General features: G+C 41.0%; 2 protein-coding genes across 6 annotated transcripts in view; one reads left to right on the top strand and one right to left on the bottom strand.

Annotated features, from left to right (window-relative positions):
* HADHB (hydroxyacyl-CoA dehydrogenase trifunctional multienzyme complex subunit beta) overlaps positions 1-11,435 on the bottom strand; it is a 38,408-nt gene extending 26,973 nt beyond the window's left edge. The window contains exons 1-4 of one of the 5 annotated variants that reach the window (XM_060116662.1): positions 11,256-11,435; positions 7,920-8,015; positions 5,117-5,191; positions 4,965-5,009 (exon numbers count right to left, since the gene is read on the bottom strand). In XM_060116662.1, coding sequence (XP_059972645.1) covers positions 4,965-5,009; positions 5,117-5,183 — 112 coding nt within the window. In that variant the 5' untranslated portion in view covers positions 5,184-5,191; positions 7,920-8,015; positions 11,256-11,435. Of the gene's footprint in view, positions 1-4,964; positions 5,010-5,116; positions 5,192-7,919; positions 8,016-10,688; positions 10,753-11,255 lie in introns of those variants that run through there. The other 4 variants (XM_060116658.1, XM_060116659.1, XM_060116661.1 and 1 more) reach the window with 4 other exon arrangements.
* Positions 11,167-18,717, top strand: part of HADHA (hydroxyacyl-CoA dehydrogenase trifunctional multienzyme complex subunit alpha) — a 40,796-nt gene continuing 33,245 nt past the window's right edge. The window contains exons 1-3 of the mRNA XM_060116657.1: positions 11,167-11,731; positions 16,797-16,838; positions 16,932-17,002. Of these exons, the coding sequence (XP_059972640.1) occupies positions 11,665-11,731; positions 16,797-16,838; positions 16,932-17,002 (180 nt within the window). The 5' untranslated portion in view covers positions 11,167-11,664. The remainder of the gene's footprint in view (positions 11,732-16,796; positions 16,839-16,931; positions 17,003-18,717) is intronic.

Below are 18,717 nucleotides of genomic sequence, written 5' to 3'. Positions count from 1 at the left end.
TCATCTACCTACAAGTGATAAGCTGCATCTGATTCTCTCTCACAGGAATCTAAGCAAAGCATGGAGAAAAATACCAATTAGTTGAAGCTGAAAAATGCCATGAGGAAGAACCAGGGTGATAATAAACTGAAATTATTTTTAAGTCAGAGTTATGGGGCAGCAAAAACCCTGAGTGAGCAAAGAAGCCAGCAAGAGTGAAGAAGAATATAAAGAGAAGCAGGAAGGCCAGGAAAGTGACACACCATGTGGCCAGGACTGAGACAAAGTGGCTGCCCCTAGAGCTGCTTGGCTCCTAATACCTCCCTAGCTGTAGTACTCAAGCCCTCTAATCCTTAACTTGCGTGGGCCCCTTACTCACAATAAAAGACCCTTGGTTTTGTGATCTCCCCACATGTAGAGGGCAGAGAGAACATGTGGGACAGAGGGTAAACTTGAGAGGTAGTAGGAGACTGAGGAGAAAACAGTACATGAAAGCAAAGGCAGGAGAGTATCGAGGAGCAGAGGATGGTCGACTATTTCAACACTCAGGAGAACGGGGACTGAAGAAAGGCCACTAAGCTTGAAGATTTGCAGACTACTTGTGACTGACCTTAGACGTTCTCCACCACTGCTCAACATGTAGCAAGATGAGCAAGCCCCCAGGCCCTCACAGCCTTGACTTCATTTCACACCCCTTGCCTTCATTCATATACCCTCCCATCTGAGTGGCTCCTTTCTGTCCATCTAATCCTTACCTACCCTAAGGCCTAGTTCACATTCCACCTCCTAAATAAAGCCTTCCCTGATAACTACAGCTACCTGTAGTTCCTGCCTCTTAACTTCTATGGCAACCTATGGGGCAAAAATTGGCCAAACAATTTAGCATATTATAAAGTAATTAAGATAATACTAGAAGTCACATTTAAAAATAATATTCAGGGCTTCCCTGGTGGCGCAGTGGTTGAGAATCTGCCTGCCAATGCAGGGGACACGGGTTCGAGCCCTGGTCTGGGAAGATCCCACATGCCGCGGAGCAACTGGGCCCGTGAGCCACAATTACTGAGCCTGCGCGTCTGGAGCCTGTGCTCCGCAACAACAGAGGCCGCAATAGTGAGAGGCCTGTGCACCGCGATGAAGAGTGGCCCCCACTTGCCACAACTAGAGAAAGCCCATGCACAGAAACGAAGACCCAACACAGCCAGAAATAAATAAATAAATACATTTTGTAAAAAAAGAAGAAATATTAAATAATAATAGTAATAATAATAATATTCATTATATATTGAACAGTCACCCAAGGACTCTAATTCTGTTTCATGTGCACACTGGCTCCTAATCACATCAGAATTTTCTCAAAGGCTTTTTTTTATATATTCCACAGTGCTATGGGCACTCAGTAGCAATGTAGTGTAAGAATCTGAACAGGGGGTTAAAATATCTGGGTTCTAGTCCCTGCTCTGCCAAAAATTTCTTATTTGCAAATATGGGAGCTAGATTAGATGACCTCAAGCACTCCTCCCAACTCCAAACCTAGTATTCTATGGCTGACATATACATTCTCTATTTCACATACACAATTAAAATCAAAGCAGAGGGCTTCCCTGGTGGCGCAGTGGTTAAGAATCCGCCTGCCAATGCAGGGGACACGGGTTCGAGCCCTGGTCCAGGAAGATCCCACATGCCACGGAGCAACTAAGCCCGTGCGCCACAACTACTGAGCCTGCGCTTAGAGCCCGTGAGCCACAACTGTTGAGCCCGCATGCCACAACTACTGAAGCCCACGTGCCTAGAGCCCGTGCTCCGCAACGAGAAGCCACCGCAATAAGAAGCCCGCGCACCGCAACAAAGAGCAGCCCCACTCACCGCAACTAGAGAAAGCCCGCGCACAGTAACAAAGACCCAATGCAGCCATAAATAAATAAATAAATAAATAAACAAAAAAACCTTTCATTAAAAAAAAATTAATCAAAGCAGAGAGAAAACATGCCATGTATTATACCATTGTTTTATATATATGTATGTCTGTGGATATAGATATATAGATAAACAGATGGTCCTTGACTTTCCATGGTTCAACTTATGAATTTTTAACTTTAGGATGGTGCAAAAGCAATACACATCAGTAGAAACCATACTTTGAATTCTGAATTTTCATTTTTTTCCCAGGCTAGCAATAAGTGGTATGGTATGATACTCTCTCATGATACTGGGCAGCAGTGAGCCATAGCTCCCAGTCAGTCACACAATCACAGGGGTAGACAACCAATGCATTTACAACCATTCTATACTCATACAACCATTCTGTTTTTCACTTTCAGTACAATATTCAATAAATTACATAACATTCAATACTTTATTATAAAATAGGCCTGTGTTAGATGATTTTGCCCAATGTGTTCTGAGCACATTTAAGGTAGGCTAGGCTAAGCTATGATGTTTGATAGATTAGATGTACTAAATGCATTTTTGACTTACAATATATTCTTTTTTTTTTTAACAAACTTATTCATTCATTTATTTATTTATTTATTTATGGCTGTATTGGGTCATCATTGCTGAGCATGGGCGTTTCTCTAGTTGTGACAAGCGGGGGCTATTCTTTGTTGTGGTGCGCAGGCTTCTCATTGCAGTGGCTTCTCTTGTTGCAGAGCACAGGCTCTATGTGCATGGGCTTCAGTAGTTGTGGCAAGTGGGCTAGGTAGTTGTGGTTTGCAGGCTCTAGAGTGCAGGCTCAGTAGTTGTGGCGCACAGGCTTAGTTGCTCCGCGGCAGGTGGGATCTTCCCGGACCAAGGATCAAACCTGTGTCCCCTGCATTGGCAGGTGGATTCTTAACCACTGAGCCACCAAGGAAGTCCTGACTTACAGTATTTTCAACTTATGATGGATTTGTCAGGATGTAACCCTGTTGTAAGTCAAGGAAGATGCATAGTATATATACCCATTGAATAAGTCAAAATTTCCATCAGACACATTTCCAGTCAATCTGATGCCTGGAAACATCAATAAACCTGTATCCCTCTATTCTAATTCCTTCATCCTAATAGCACTGTCAAGCATATTCACATGCAATTCAAGATGAATTAGTTACAAAATTATTGCAACCTAAAACCTGTTCAGCATGGGTACATTCCCACTCCCTCCCCTCAAATCAGCTGGTCACATTCCTTTGTCTTATCATGTGCCCTCTTGCACCACTATTACCATCAACGTTAACATAAATCGCTAGGACAGTGTTAGACACCAGGGACTCTAAAAGGCTTAAGTCTCAGAAGGGCTCACAATATAGTTGGGGAGACAGAAACACAAAACACTTTAAGAGCAATATGAAGAAGAATACTCTATATGCCAGAAAAAATGCCTTCCCTCTGTTGGTATTCAATGTGACCTTCCAGTTGGCAAAGAATCAGATCTATCTGTCTGACTGCAAAATCCTGGGTGAACATTAGAATTAGGGAAAAGGTGAAATGAAATAGAAAGGAATTATTCTTTGTGAGCCTATACAAATCTATATTCTAATTAGAATTTAGAGGCCACAGAAAATATATTTGTGACATGACAACTTGAAACTTTTCTAGGTGAGATTAGGCAACAGACCCCTGATAATATACTTAAGTAAAACAATATAAAAATATCATCTTGGGGCCTCCCTGGTGGCGCAAGTGGTTAAGAGTCCGCCTGCCGATGCAGGGGATACGGGTTCGTGCCCCGGTCTGGGAGGATCCCATATGCCGCGGAGCGACTGGGCCCGTGAGCCATGGCCGCTGGGCCTGCGCATCCGGAGCCTGTGCTCTGCAACGGGAGAGGCCACAACAGTGAGAGGCCCACATACCGCAAAAAGAAAAAAAAAAAAAAAAAAAAAAAAAAAAAAATATCATCTTGTACACACACACACATATATATATATATATATATATTTTTTTTGGCCGAGCCACGTGATATGTGGGATCTTAATTCCCCAACCAGAGATCGAACCCAGAGTCCTAACCACTGGAAGCACAGAGTCCTAACCACTGGACCTCCAGGGAATTCCCATCTTGTACTTATATTGAGTTTACAGTTTTCAAAGTGCTGTGAGATATCTTCATAGCTACTTGAGGTTAACAAGACTAAAATTATTATTCTTTTTTAGATAAAGAAACTAAAGCACAGGGAAGTAAAGTGATCGGTTCAAGGCCAAACTGTCCAGAAAGAAGTAGAACTGGAACAGGGCAGAGGTCTTCTGAATCTTAGTAAGATGCTTTTTCTATTAAGCTATTATTCAAGCAGAAACACCATAATAAAACCAAAATCAGAAGTCATAGCCAATACAGGACCCAGGCAAGGAGAACCTGTCTGGGTATTTTTAGCACTGGCCACTGAAGATACATACCTACAGTAGGTTCTGCAAAAGTATGTATTCAACAGTGAAGAAGTCTTTACCAAGGGTCTAAAAGACCATATAAAATCAACAAATTTCCTTCCTTTTTCATTTCATATTGACTAAACAACCTTCTGTTATTAACTGGTTCCACAGTCACACCTATTTCATGTATGCATCCTCCTGCACATGGACTAAGAAGATATTCATTAACAGAGAAGCCTGTCACTGAAAGTTTAAAAAGTTACCTTTTGGCTCCACAGCAGTCTCCAAAGTGTTTGTAAGCTAATCATCTCTAGGACTGACAGCCAGTAGCTGATTAAACTGACCAGTAAGATTCATGGAACCTCCGTGACTCCATCAGGCTCCACATCCCAGAACCTCCTGTCAACATCCTCGAGCCCACCCTACACCATGTACTATCGTTATTGATTGGTCCTATATTGTTTTAATTTAAAGGCAACAGTGATGTTCATGTTGCTCAATAAAAGGGAGAGTTAGCAAACTAGTTTTGGTTTTTATTCAAAATTCACAAATTTAGATTCTAGAATCTATCTCTAAATCAGACTATTTTTTTCTTTTTTTTTTTCCTTTTTTTTTTTTTTTTTTTTTTACAAATTACTGTACCTGCGGCAGCTTGTAACTGGGAGGAACAGCTCAGAGGCCTCACAGCTGGAAGACAAAATAAAGTGTTTACAAAAAGCAGTACAATTCCATGTCTGTGCAAGATGCTTACACAACCAATCTAATCTTAAAAAGAAAGAACAAATGAAACTTACAAAATCTGAGGGCCCATTGTGATGTACTGGGAAGATTTTTTAAAGTGTAAGTCAAGAGGGAAGTCATTCTTAAATCTAAAAAGAGAAGAACAAAAGGACTTTCTGGGTTATTTGAACAATTTGTAGCTTATAGTGTAGTCTATGATCTCTGATATCTCATCCATGACTACTATAAAATACTTTAAAATTTACTCTGTTACCAACTACCCTTCCTCTATTAATATAATAGCTACACTGACATAGTATGCAAACCACTAATCTAAGCATTAACCCATCTAATCCTCACAAGGACCTATGAAGTACGCATGATTATTACACCCTTCTTAAGAGATGAGAAATGGAGGCATACAGGGATTGAAAGACTAGTAAGAAGCAGAGCTGTGATTTGAAGCCAGATAGTCTAGCTCCAGAGTTTATGCTTTTCTCTAGGGCCAAAGGAGTAGAGCCTGCTGGACATGATCATGAAGCCACCAATGGGAGCTTCCTGATTTTGATGGTTGTATTGTGATTATGCAGAATGCCTTATGGAATGTATTTGAAGGGGATACACACTGAAGTATTCAGAGGTAGTGCAGTATCACATCTTAACTGCTATAAGAAAAAAAAGTTCGTACACTGCATTTGCTACTTTTTTATAAGCTTGATATTATTTCAAAATAATACAAATATAAACCCCTCTATATTAAAAAATATATTAAATACTTCCCTAAATTCCCAAAAATGAGTTCCTACAAATCAGTAAGAAAAAAATTGGCAAAGGATATGAACAAACTGGTCACAGAAATAGAAATATCAATACAAATGGTTCTCAGATACATGAAAAGATGTTCAATCTCATTCATAAGGGAAATAGAAATTAAAACTGCACAGAGGTATAATATTTGACTTAAAGGTCTGATATTCATTATGTGGTAGTCTGCACACACACAGACTCTCTCATATACTGCTGCTGAGGGTGTAAACTGATGCACCTCCACAGATGCATCACTATGGAGGGCAATTTAGCAATTACTGTAACTGTCAAAAAACTGCAACTGCACCTAACTTTTGATCAGTAATTCCACTTCCCTGATTTTTATTTACATAGTGGGTCTGTGTAAACAAAAGAATACATCAGAAATGATGAGATGTCACTTTTGAGATTAGGCTGTTAAGAGATCCTGCAGCTCCCGTCTTGGTCTGTCTCTCAGATCACTCGGTCTAGGGGAAGCCAGCTGGCACCTCAGGAGCAGCCCGATGAAGAGGCTCTGGTGATGAGGAACTGACGCCTCCTGCCAACAGCCATGTGACTGAGCTTGGAAGTGAATCCTCTAGCACAGACAAGCTTTCAGATGACTACAGCCCTCTCCAGCATTCTGACTGCAACCTCATGAGAAAGTCAAAGTCAGAACGGTCCAGCTAATTTGCCCCCAAATTCCTGACCATCAGAAACTGTATGAGATAATCAATTTTTACTGTTTTAAGCTGCTACATTTTGGAGTAATTTGTTACACAGCAACAGCCAATATAAAAGCCTTGTTTAACTTTTCTTAGGTCTTCATTGACTAAAAAGAGATGCCCTGTGGCTTCCAAAAAGAAAAAAAAAATCACATTTACCAAATATATGGATTGGAAAGAGATGGAGGAGTCCAACCTCTAGGCTTACCAGCCTAGGTATACTCAAGGGACTCTGGCCAGGGAGACACAAATTGGCCCATGAGATGGGCACCACTTTACCAGAAGCTACATTTGATGCCACTTGAGTCTGGAATATAAATCCCCATAAGTAAAGTTCCTCTTGAAATAAAATTCATGAAACTAGTCAAGAAAATACTGATTGAAAAAAAGGGGGACCTTGCTCTAACAGATATCAAAATTTTCTATAAAGTACCAGTAATTAAACAGTTCAATTCTGGCACAGGAATAAATGAAACTAATCAACAGAACAGGATGTAGCAAGTTCAGAAGCATGCTCATGTGTATGAGAATTTAGTATGTAATAAAGATAACATTTCAAATAAGTGGGAGAAAGATGAATTATTCAATAGATTTGTTGAGAAAATGGCTAACCATCTGAAAAAAATTAGATCCATAGCTCACACTATAAGTACAAATTACAGATGCATTAATCTAAATATATACTTTTCTAGCTTACTACAAGAATATATCAGAGAATATTTTTATAATCTTGGGGAAAGGCTTCCAACATATGGTATAAAACCCAGAGGCCATAATGGAAAAGAATAACAAAAAGAACTGATTAAATAAGCATGTAAAATATCTACATAGCAAAAGACACTAAAATAAAGTTAAAAGGCAAACAATAGATTCAGAGAAAATATGTGTAACATGGAAAATAAAGGGTTAAATCCCATACTCCATAAAGAACTTCTACAAATTACAGGAAAAAGAGAAACAATCTATAATGGAATCTGTGGTTTTCACCCCAATATCCATTTCACCCCATTATGTAGTTGCCACATGTGGTTTACATGGGACTGAATCCAGCTCAACTCCAGGGTTTAAACCAATCAGAATAATCTCATTCTCTTTGGTTCAGGCAACCAAGGCCTAAAATAATCGTGCATGGTATTGCCTTGACCACTGGTATCGATTTAGGGATGGTCTTAGTCAGTCTGACATTCAGGTCTTCTGCCTGGAATTCTGGAACATACATCTTTCCTTCTGAGGCTTGGCATGGCTACAGCAGTTTGCAAACATGATAAAAGCTAGTGTAAAGGTAGAGCTGGTCTCAAAGGAGGACAGAGCTGAAAATTCAGAAAAAAGAAACTAGAGCCTTGATTGAATCATATCTGAAACCCACCTTCCCACTGTGCTTTTCCGTTCTGAGTCAACAAATCCCCTTTATTAAGCCAATTTAAGTTTAATTTTCTGTTATTTGCAGCTGAAAGGCTCCTTCCTGAAACATGACCAAAAGGAAAAATGAGCAAATGAGCAATTCACAGAAGAAAAAAAAGTCAAATAAATAAAAATTTAAATGTTCAACCTCACTAACAATAAAAATTTTTTTAAATTAAAACAAGGTCATTTTGGGGTTATTAAGTGGCAAAAATTAAAAATATGGTTAGCACACAATTCTAGTGAGAACGGATCTATTTAAGCACTTCCATATACAGTTGATAAAAGTATAACTGGTAAAGCCTTTTTGGAAGGCAATTTTTATCTCTCTCTCAGATTCTGAATTGTGAATTTCTGCGCCTAGTAATTCTTCTTATTGGTCTTTAAGCAACAGAAATATTCAAGTTGTATATGTAGCAATCATAGATCTCTAGCCAATAGAAATACTCAAGATGTAGATGCACATAGCAGGAAATGGTTAAATAAATTATAGTATTACAAACATACCATGGAATACTGTTCAGCAGTTTGTAAAGAAAAATGAAACATAATAACATACATGTATATACTGACATGGAAAGATGTCCACAACATATATTAAATGAAAAAGCAGGCTGCAGAATAATATATACATAGTAAGACTCCATTTTATGACAGAAAGAGATGAAAATCCATAAAGATGAATCTATATATGGAAGAGATAAAGAGGGACTTTCATTTTATATTCTTCTGTCTTCTTAAAATTTTTTTTACAATGAGCATCTTATTTTTAATGCACAGTATAATTCTAGTTTTACAGAAAATCTGCATATACTAATATCTTTATAGATAGATAAAAACATAAAAATGCATTTAAAAAGTCCAGAAAAATACACAGCAAATTTTAACAGTAGTTATCTTTGGGTGGTGGAGTTATTGGTATATTTATTTTCTTTAGATTTCCTGTAGTTTCTGGGAAAAAAATTAAATAGAATATACATCCCATCAAAAATTAATAAAAAGTAGAGACAGATTTCAAAAGAAAGAAGGACTAAGCAAAATATGACCTAGTTATTGTCATCTGCTTTAAGCTTTAGGAAATACATTTTGACTCAAGGATTTGGGGAGCCTGGGTAGGCTTGAGTAGGGTGTGAAACTATAGAAAGATGCATGAAGTTGCAGGAACCTAGGAGCAAGTAACATGAAGAAGGGGCTAAACAAGTAATGAAAGCAAGATGGAGTGGCTCTAACAGCTCATTATTACAGTATCATTAAGACACAATCCACAATATCCTTAAGAGCACAAACACTAAAGGCAAACCACCCAATCCAAATCCTGGCTGTACCCTAGTTGTATGACCTTAAGCAAGCTACTTAATTTGCAAAAAGGACTCTTGATGACCTCCAAAGGCCATTTTCTTTCTCTGTTTTAGGAGTAAGATGTAGATAATTCATCTGTAAGATGAACCTGTGAACTGTAGATAATTAAAGTACCTACTTCATAGGTTGTTGTGAGGTATATATATATATATGGAACTTAGAACAGTGCCTGATACATAGTAAGGGTTATACATGTGTTTGCTATTAATTTTAGTGGGTGATGGTATAAATGTATTTAGTTCCCCTTTATGTAAGACACAGTGAGAAGCATAACATTTCTGCCCTTGATGGAGCTTATGATTTTGCTCAGAATACAGGAAACAAAAAAATCAAGAGCCAAAAGGGTGACCTGAATCAGGGGATGGCAAACTTCAATCCATGGGCCTCTAGCTAACAACAGATTTTACATTTTTAAAAGGTTGTAGAGGGCCTCCCTGGTGGCGCAGTGGTTGAGAGTCCGCCTGCCGATGCAGGGGATACGGGTTCGTGCCCCGGTCTGGGAGGATCCCATATGCCGCGGAGCGGCTGGGCCCGTGAGCCATGGCCGCTGGGCCTGCGCATCCGGAGCCTGTGCCCCGCAGCGGGAGAGGCCACAACAGTGAGAGGCCCACATAACGCAAAAAAAAAAAAAAAGGTTGTAGAGCAAAACAAAACAAAGAATATGTGACAGAGATCAATGTGGGTTGTGAAACCTAAACTATTTACTATCTAGCCCTTTACAGAAAAAGTTTGCCACTCTTGATCTAAACAGTAAGTGCTACACCGAATTAGATGCAGAAAGAGCATTATGTCGGCAGGAGGCAAGCTTTGAACTGTAAAAACCTTTTGAGATGGAGGGCCTTTGGAGGTCATCAAGAATCCTTTCTGCAAATTAAGAGATCACTGCTCATGCAGTTTCTGCTTAAGGTGTTCACAGTGATGGGGGATTCACTATTTGACCTGAACTTTAAACAGAAACCTCTCTTCTTTCTTTCCATACTCCTCACTTCGGTCTCAACTTCCCTGCCATTTCCCCTCGCCTCTTCCTTCTCCCTCTCCTGCGGAACAGGCAATCTGGTGAACAGTGAGACTTAAATTTATGGCTGAATCCTGGCTCTGCCACCTAACAGAAAATTTACATAATCTCCGAGCCTCCCAAACTTCACCTGCAAAATGTAAATAACAATTTTGGGATCGTGAAGATTAAATGAGATGGCGGTGAAAGGGCCTAGAGGGCCCTCAACATTACTTTTTGTAGTCAATCACTCGATTCCAGGACTCAAGCCTATCTTTCCAGCACAAAAACAGCTTTCAGGCAATGCAGAGCTCTTGACTAGAAGTTAGCAGACCTCTAGGCCTATTTCTACCACCTGTGGCCATGGGTAAACTCACTCACCCTGATTCATGGGCTTCACCCATAAAGTGAAGGGGATGATGAATTACCAGATGATCTCCGGGTCCCCTCTGGATTAGAAAATAATCTTAAGCCCTGGATCTCGGAGCGGGACACAGGCATGTCTCAGCTCCTCCCACATTCGAGTCCCGAAAAAGCCACACGACCGAGACCCACCCTCGGTAACATAAAAGGGGTAAACCCCGGGCCCTGTACCGAATCTCTATTGCCGCCGGCCTGGCTTCAGGCAAAGCAGGTGAAACAACAACACTGGAACACAGGCCAGCGCTTTAAACCGACACAAACACAAACCAACAGTTCGTTAACATACGGTGATAAATTAAAAGACACAGGCGACACCGCTGCTCTGAGCTACAGACAGAAGGCTAGGCCAAATTACTGCCCAATTGCACTGGTACGGGAGACGCCCATTGAGAAACTTCCTTCCGCTCCCTCCAATTCCACTGCCCCAGGTAGAGGAGACGGCTGCGGGCGTAGTAGGTGGGAAAGGAAGTGCGGACCTCGCCGGGGAAAGGCCAGGCGGAAAGCCGAGCACCCGCGCCTTCTCACCTTAGCTCTCGTGGGGTCAGACTCCTGCTGCCGGCAAGGTTTGGACCCGAGCAACGGGCCCCGACTGGACCAAGGGGCGGGCCCTGCCTAGAAAAGACCCTTCACCCTTCCCACAGGCTCCGCGGGCTTCGCAGGCCTTCCGGGCTGCCCTCCGGCTGCCTGACTGGAAAATCCGGAACTCTGTCCCCCTCTTCCCTGACCTTCCTTCCTCCCTACGGAGAAGGTGTCCTTTCCGCCCGGTTAGCCAGAAGCAAAGGGCGGGGTTAAGGAACCGGCGGCAGTTCTCCATAGCGGTTTTAGTCAGGCAGTACATCGGGCGCCTGGCCAGAGCCAGGCTATGGAAAGAAAAGTCCTCTGCTTGGCTCCCCCGACTTGAAGCGCCTTCCACTTTCGTCCTTTGCTGCTCAAGATGGTGGCCTCCCGGGCAGTTGGCAGCCTCAGCCGCTTCACTGCCTCCAGGATGCTCCGCTGCCCAGGTGAGGCCTGGTTGAGGGCGCCCACCAGCCCCGGGCAGAACTCCTACGGAGACCCGAGCTTCCCCGGAGCCTCGTCTCCCCATCGCTGCCACCTCCCTGCCCCGGCCCAGGGTCCCAGCCCTGGATAAGGGGGAGGGATGCTGCTCTGGGATCTGGTCTCTTGTTCTCTGGCGCAGGGACTGACATTTCCTCTCTCATGAGTCCTGCAGCGATTTTGGGCTCCATAAGCCCTAACGTTTCTGAGCCCTGTCCACCCGGTCTGGCACTTTCCGCTGGTCTCCTCTTATTTCATTTAATGATGGCCTTGAGCCTGTTCTTACGAGATTGGGAGGACTAGGAGGACTAGGACAGTCCAGTCTGTCACATCTTTGTGGCTCCATTGCACCTTGCCTGTAACAAGAGGCATCTTAAAACCTTGTCTGAAATTAACCAGCCTTACAAATTACTGCCATTCCCTGCCCCTTTTCCCCAAAACCTTTTCTGTACCTATTACCACACTTCAGTAGGAAGCTCAACTCTTGCAGTTCCAGTAATCCCAGTATGAACGTATAATATATTGATTTTCAAGCAGCAGATTCTGCAATTTGCTAGAAGAAGCATTTTTTAAAAAAATACGCAGATACCCTCTTTCTTAAGGAGCAAGATGTTAGATAATTTTACAACTATTTCTACCCTTGTTTCTGACGACACCCAGTTAGCTTGCATTAGCTATATTGTCTTTTTGTCTTCAAACTGGCAGTGAAAGAGTTAAAGTGGGTGACTGTGGAAAATCAAGCATTTTCCTTCCATCTCAAATCTTAAGGTGAAATGTGACTTTTTATTGCATGTTGTACTTAATATCGGTTACTTAATTAGAAATATAATTTATAATATGCCTTTCTCCTTCTGAACCCCTGGGGTAATACCGTATGTTGTTTTTGGAGGAGTGCCTGGAATCTCCCTTTACTGTAAGGGACTAATTTCGAATGATTGAATCTCTTCTGCTTTCTTGTTTCGACCAGTGTTTTTAGTCTCCACAGGACTGCTTTGTGTGTGTGTGCGCGCGCGTCAATCATAAGATTACAGAAAACTGAAATGCTGTGAAGACTGGGGAAAGGGATTAAGAAAAAAAGAATCACCCATTCCCTTACTACTCACATACCTACTGTTAGCATTTGGTCATGTGACCTGACAGTTTGTCTATTTTCCACATTTTTGGTTTAACACTTTTAAAAATATCAAATGTGGGCTCCCCTGGTGGCGCAGTGGTTGAGAGTCCGCCTGCCGATGCAGGGGACACAGGTTCGTGCCCCGGTCCGGGAAGATCCCACATGCCGCGGAGCGGCTGGGCCCGTGGGCCATGGCCGCTGAGCCTGTGCGTCCGGAGCCTGTGCTCCGCAACGGGAGAGGCCACAGCAGTGAGAGGCCCACATACCGAAAAAAAAAAAAAAATCAAATGTATATTTTTGAGCTTCCCCTCCATTGATTTTGAGGTAATACAATTAAAAGCATTAAATTTGGAGTCTGACTTCTGGCTTTGAATCTAGCTCTGCCTTTTACCCTCTGGTGACCTTGGGCAAGTAATTTCTATGTCTGTTTTCTCATTTATGAAATGGGGAATAATATCACCTTGTGAGCTTTAAAGGAGTTATTTTAGGTGTAAAGCAGTTTTTCGTGGAGTAAGTGCTACTATTAACGTTAATAAACGTTAGCTGTTATAACTCTTCCCTGCCCTGAAGAACTGTGATTCTGTTGATACAGATATGAGACTTTTTAAAAGTAATTTTTACATTTTACATGTGATAAAAGGTTACAAGCCTAGTTTTTCTATGTTTTTTATAGAAATATATATACACACATGTGTGTATATATTTTGCATTGTGTTTTAACCTATAAGAAAATATGGCTTGGGGAGGGAGGGATAAACTGGGAGATTGGGATTGACACATACACACTACCATATATAAAATAGATAACTAATAAGGACCTACTGTATAGCACAGGGAAACTCTACTCAATACTCTGTAATGACCTATATGGGAATAGAATCTAAAAAAGAGTGGATATATGTATATGTATAGCTGATTCACTTTGCTGTACAGCAGAAACTAACACAACATGGTAAATCAACTATACTCCAATAAAAATTAATTTTAAAAATTAAAAAATATGGCTTATTCTAGCGATTGCTCCTTTAGTAGCAATGTATACATTTTGAAAAAAAGTCTAGAAAGTGAATTTAAAATTACCTGCACACCTGGATTTCCATTTAGACTCAACAGACTAACCCTAACCCTAACCCTAACTGAAAGTCTATGCCAAGGCATTGCCAAACATTTAATGAGATTATGACGTTTAATGGTGGATGATTAAAATCTCTTGATGCTGCTTTGTATTTCTTGAAGTTTTAACCCATTCCTGCCTGAGTGCTATAATTCTGAGTATGTCTATCAAATGAAAATCACATCTTGACCAAAATATCTTGTTTAATTCCCACTATTACTCTCTCCAAATTCCTGATTACCTAAGTGGTAGAATAATTTCACAGGAAATGAATTGGAGGCAAATACTTTAGTAGACGGTGTATGTTTAAATTTGACTCTCACTTCCTTAATCCTGTCCCTTCCCCCAGTACTGAATAGTGAGAAAAGCTGTTGATTGTTACAACCAAAGTAACACTTGCATATTTGAAATTTGTGTTAACATAATCCAGCTCTCTGCACTGCTGTAGTCTTCGATCTTGTAGGTATCTTATCGAGTTAAATTATTTAAATGATTACAAAGTAGGCCAGAGGTTTCTCTCTCTTTTGCTGGCACAGGAAATATAGGCTAAAGTTCACCCAGCTGCTCTACAGCAGGGGTCCCCAACCCCCGGGGCTGCAGGCCGGTGCCACCTGAACCATCCCCCACCCCACGCCCCTAACGGTCCGTAGAAAAATTTTCTTCCATGAAACCTGTCCCTGGTGCCCAAAAGGTTGGGGACCGCTGCTCTAAAGTAAGCTCTCCTAATTAGGAAGTGAGGAAGGCTGGATTCCAAAAGCAAAGCTGCCGAGTACTTCAACTTGATTTAGTGGACTGTGGTTTGAAATTGTTTTCCAGACATGTTTGTACATTTGCTGTTTTTCTCTGTTTCTTGTCTCTATTGATTTAGAGGAGGTTTTGTGTATGTCTATATGGGGCGGGGGGAAGGTAGGTTAGTGGATGAGAGTTTATGGTTTATAAGCTAATGCGCTCAAACCTGTTGTCTCAGATATTTGGTCTTCAGAATTACATCCCACGTCCAAGCCCCTTCACCTGCTCTGTTTTCTTCCCCCCACCCCCCCACCCCCGTAGGCACTTATCTTCTAACATTTATTAACATATTTATGTTTCTTGTCTTTTATCTGTCTTTCCACCCCGTCTTCTCCCACCCTGCATTCCTGATCAGTTCCTTCTCACTAGTTCAGTTTACCCTGTTCTAGCTAGAATTGCCTATTATCTGGCTCCCCTCCCACAGAATTTCTACTTTATAGGGAAACTCCTTTCTATGCCAGGCCTGTTTTCACCTCCTCCACAAAGACAGGGATTTTTGTCTTTCTGTTCACTCTAGGCCACACTAGATTTTTGTTGTGGAATAAATGACTATGAGATGATGTTGGACGAGATTACAGTTTAGTTGGGGGAAACACCTGCTACAGATGCAGTGATTAGAGAACAAAACAGTGAGTAATAAAGATAAAAATTTGGGCAGGGAAGGCAAAGACACTTGTAGACAGAATCTCAAGATAAGGCTTTGTGGAGCCATGATACGGATATAAAGAAGGAAGAGTCACAAATACAGATGACACAGATCTCAAATGATGGAAAAGCAAAGGGAAGTATATCGTTAGTGAAGTAGAGGCACTGGAGATTGAGGAGATGGCTGGCTTCTCTTATCTTAATTTACTTTGGTGTAGGACTTTGACTTATAGGTACTTTTATAATCATTACATCACTTTTACTCTGTCTTTATAAGAACACTGAAATGCTCTGAGAGACTTGTACATGGTCATACAACTAGTAAATAATAAACTTGATGGTCGAACCAAAGGCTTTGGACTCTCAGGTCCTTTGTCTTTGCACCATGAGGGCTGACTTGGATTGCTTAAAGAAAAAAATATGCAGACAGAACCAGCGATCACCCCACTCTGGTTCTGGTGCCATCTACAGTTTTGTTTTTTTTTTAATAGTATGTTGTTTTGCCTTTGAAAGCAGTATAAAGCTGCTTTTTTCTGTGCCTTCGCTTCCCCTCCCTTAAAGAACTGCAGGATAGAGAGAAACATGGAGCCTCTAAAGCCCCTTGATTTTATTTTTCATGACACTGGAAAGTCCATCTCCATAGAAATGCAAGAGGACCTGGCTGGAGAACATGCTTGAGATATATTTGGAGCTAACATTATGGATTGCTTTGTAGATTACTTATTTCTTAGTGTATTTGTTTCCTATTGTGGCCCTAAATTTCCACAAACTTAGTGTCTGAAACAATAGAAATTTATTATCTTACAGTTATGGATGTCAGAAATGAGTCTCACTGGGTTAAAATCAAAGGTGTTGGTAGGGCTGTGTTCATTCAGGATGCTCTAAGGGAAAATCCATTTCATTGCCTTTTCTAGCTTCCAGAGGCTGCCTGCATTCCTTGACTTCTTCAAAGCCAACAAAATGAGTTCTCATGCTGCCATCCCTGGTTCTTTTGCCTTTTCTCCTCCTCTGTAATTTCATGGGGTGTACCTGAATAAACCAGGCTAATCACCCTGTATTAAGGTCAGCTAATTAGCCACCTTAATTCCATTTGCAGCCTTTATTTCCCTTTGCCATATAACCTAACATACTCCGTTTCTGGGGACATGGGCATCCTTGAGAGGCCATTCTTCCACCTACCACATATAGTATCCAGATAATCATTTGACCTGATAATTGAAACAAAAAGATACAGCAGTGCTCACAATAATGGCTTAGAACACTTTGTTTTGTTGTGGTTGTTATAAAGTCCAGCTTTGTTATGTATAGCAGGTACTATGGAAATTCTGTTTTGTAAAATAACTAATTTTGAAATACTTTTTTCTTACAGGTTATATTTGCCGCAACTTTACAAGGTCCTCTGCTTTGCTGAGTAAGTTTAATTTCTCGTTGACATGCTTACATTGCTTTTTATACTTATTTAGCAATAAACATGTTTACAAATAAATTTTCCTTCTCTTTTTAGCCAGAACCCATATTAACTATGGAGTCAAAGGGGATGTAGCAGTTATTCGAATTAACTCACCCAATTCAAAGGTACCTAATTTAACTTGCTGCAGTTTATTTCTACTCACTACATTAATTAATCCAGTCCCGAATGGCAAAGAAATAAATCCACCAATTTGGCAGTAATCTTACCACATGAACTTACAGTTTTGATAGTTGACCAAGGAATGCAGTTTTCTGCAGCAGAGATCCTTGTTTAAGAATTCCTCCTGGGCTTCCCTGGTGGCGCAGTGGTTGAGAGTCCGCCTGCAGATGCAGGGGACACGGGTTCGTGCCCCGGTCTGGGAAGATCCCACATGCCGCGGAGCGGCTGGGCCCATGAGCCATGGCTGCTTAGCCTGCACGTCCGGAGCCTGTGCTCCGCAACGGGAGAGGCCACAACAGTGAGAGGCCCGCGTACCGCAAAAAAAAAAAAAAGAATTCCTCCTAGTTGACTTTAGGTGTCAGATGAACATCAAGGATTAATAAAACTAGCCTTTTGTTACACTGTAGAATGATAAGGTGGTTTATTAGATAAGCAAAGTATAAACTTTGTTTATAAGAATTAAAACTGACCTACCCATCTTAACTATGAGGTTATTAAATCGGCTTCCTTAACCTGCCTGACATAAGTCATTCATAGTAAGTTGGCTGGGTTAAATGTTGTTAAGTTTCCTACGGGACCTGAATGACTCAGTGCAGTTCATATATTAGAAATCAAGTTCTGTTCAAAGTGGAGCTTCATTTGTTTTTGGCAACTTCAAAAAAGCATGCAGCATTAATCCAGTCTTTTACCAAGAAGAGCTTTATTGCAGGAGCTCATGCTTTTCCCTCACCTAAAGTTGGTGTAACGATTTCATATTTCAGAAATCTTATTACCAGAGGCCTCAGTGAAGTAGGAGGACCTAGATGTAAGCAATTAACAACTATCACAAATTAAGGAAAATAAGAGCCAGTCCCCCTCACTAGAGTAAATCTTAGCATTTACTGAGCAGTGATTCAAACTTAAGATATTTTTTGTAAGTTGACCATTTTTCCTGAACACAAGAATAACACATGCCTATAGTAGGACATTTTAAAGCAATAAAGAGGAGAATAACAATCATTCATACTCCAAACCCAAAGATAACCGCTTTTAACATTTAATCCAGTTTCAGCAAATAATATTCTAAAAATTAAGATCACATTATATGTCTAATTTTTTTTTTTTTTTTGCGGTACGTGGGCCTCTCATTGTTGTGGCCTCTGCCATTGCAGAGCACAGGCTCCGGACGCGCAAGCTCCGTGGCCATGGCTCACAGGCCCAGCCGCTCCGCGGCATGTGGGATCTTCCCGGACCAGGACACGAACCCGTGTCCCCTGCATCGGCAGGCGGACTCTCAACCACTGTGCCACCAGGGAAGCCCTATATGTCTAATTTTGATTTCTTTTTTTCCTTAACATTATACAAATTTTTTCCATGCTGATAAATGTTTGTACACTTAATTATAGCCTACATATGATTGAAAATTAGGAATATGACCTCCTCAGGAATACGAGTTCCTCCTTTAAGTAGAACTATTTTTAGAGGGAGGGGTGCTTACAGTTGGCCAAGGCACCCGAATAGACAGCTGCTGGGTTGTTTGTTTGTTTGTTTCCCTGTCTCTTTCTTTTAACAGTACATTTCTCCTGGATAAACGTATTTCCTATAATCAAAATAGCATTTGATGGTGATTTGCACATCTGTTACTTTGAATTTAAACCCTTAGATTTATATGTATTTCCCT

This window comes from Mesoplodon densirostris, chromosome 14 (genome assembly GCF_025265405.1).
Source record: "Mesoplodon densirostris isolate mMesDen1 chromosome 14, mMesDen1 primary haplotype, whole genome shotgun sequence".
NCBI classification, from domain to species: domain Eukaryota; kingdom Metazoa; phylum Chordata; class Mammalia; order Artiodactyla; family Ziphiidae; genus Mesoplodon; species Mesoplodon densirostris.
This window is presented reverse-complemented; position numbering and strand designations above follow the sequence as displayed.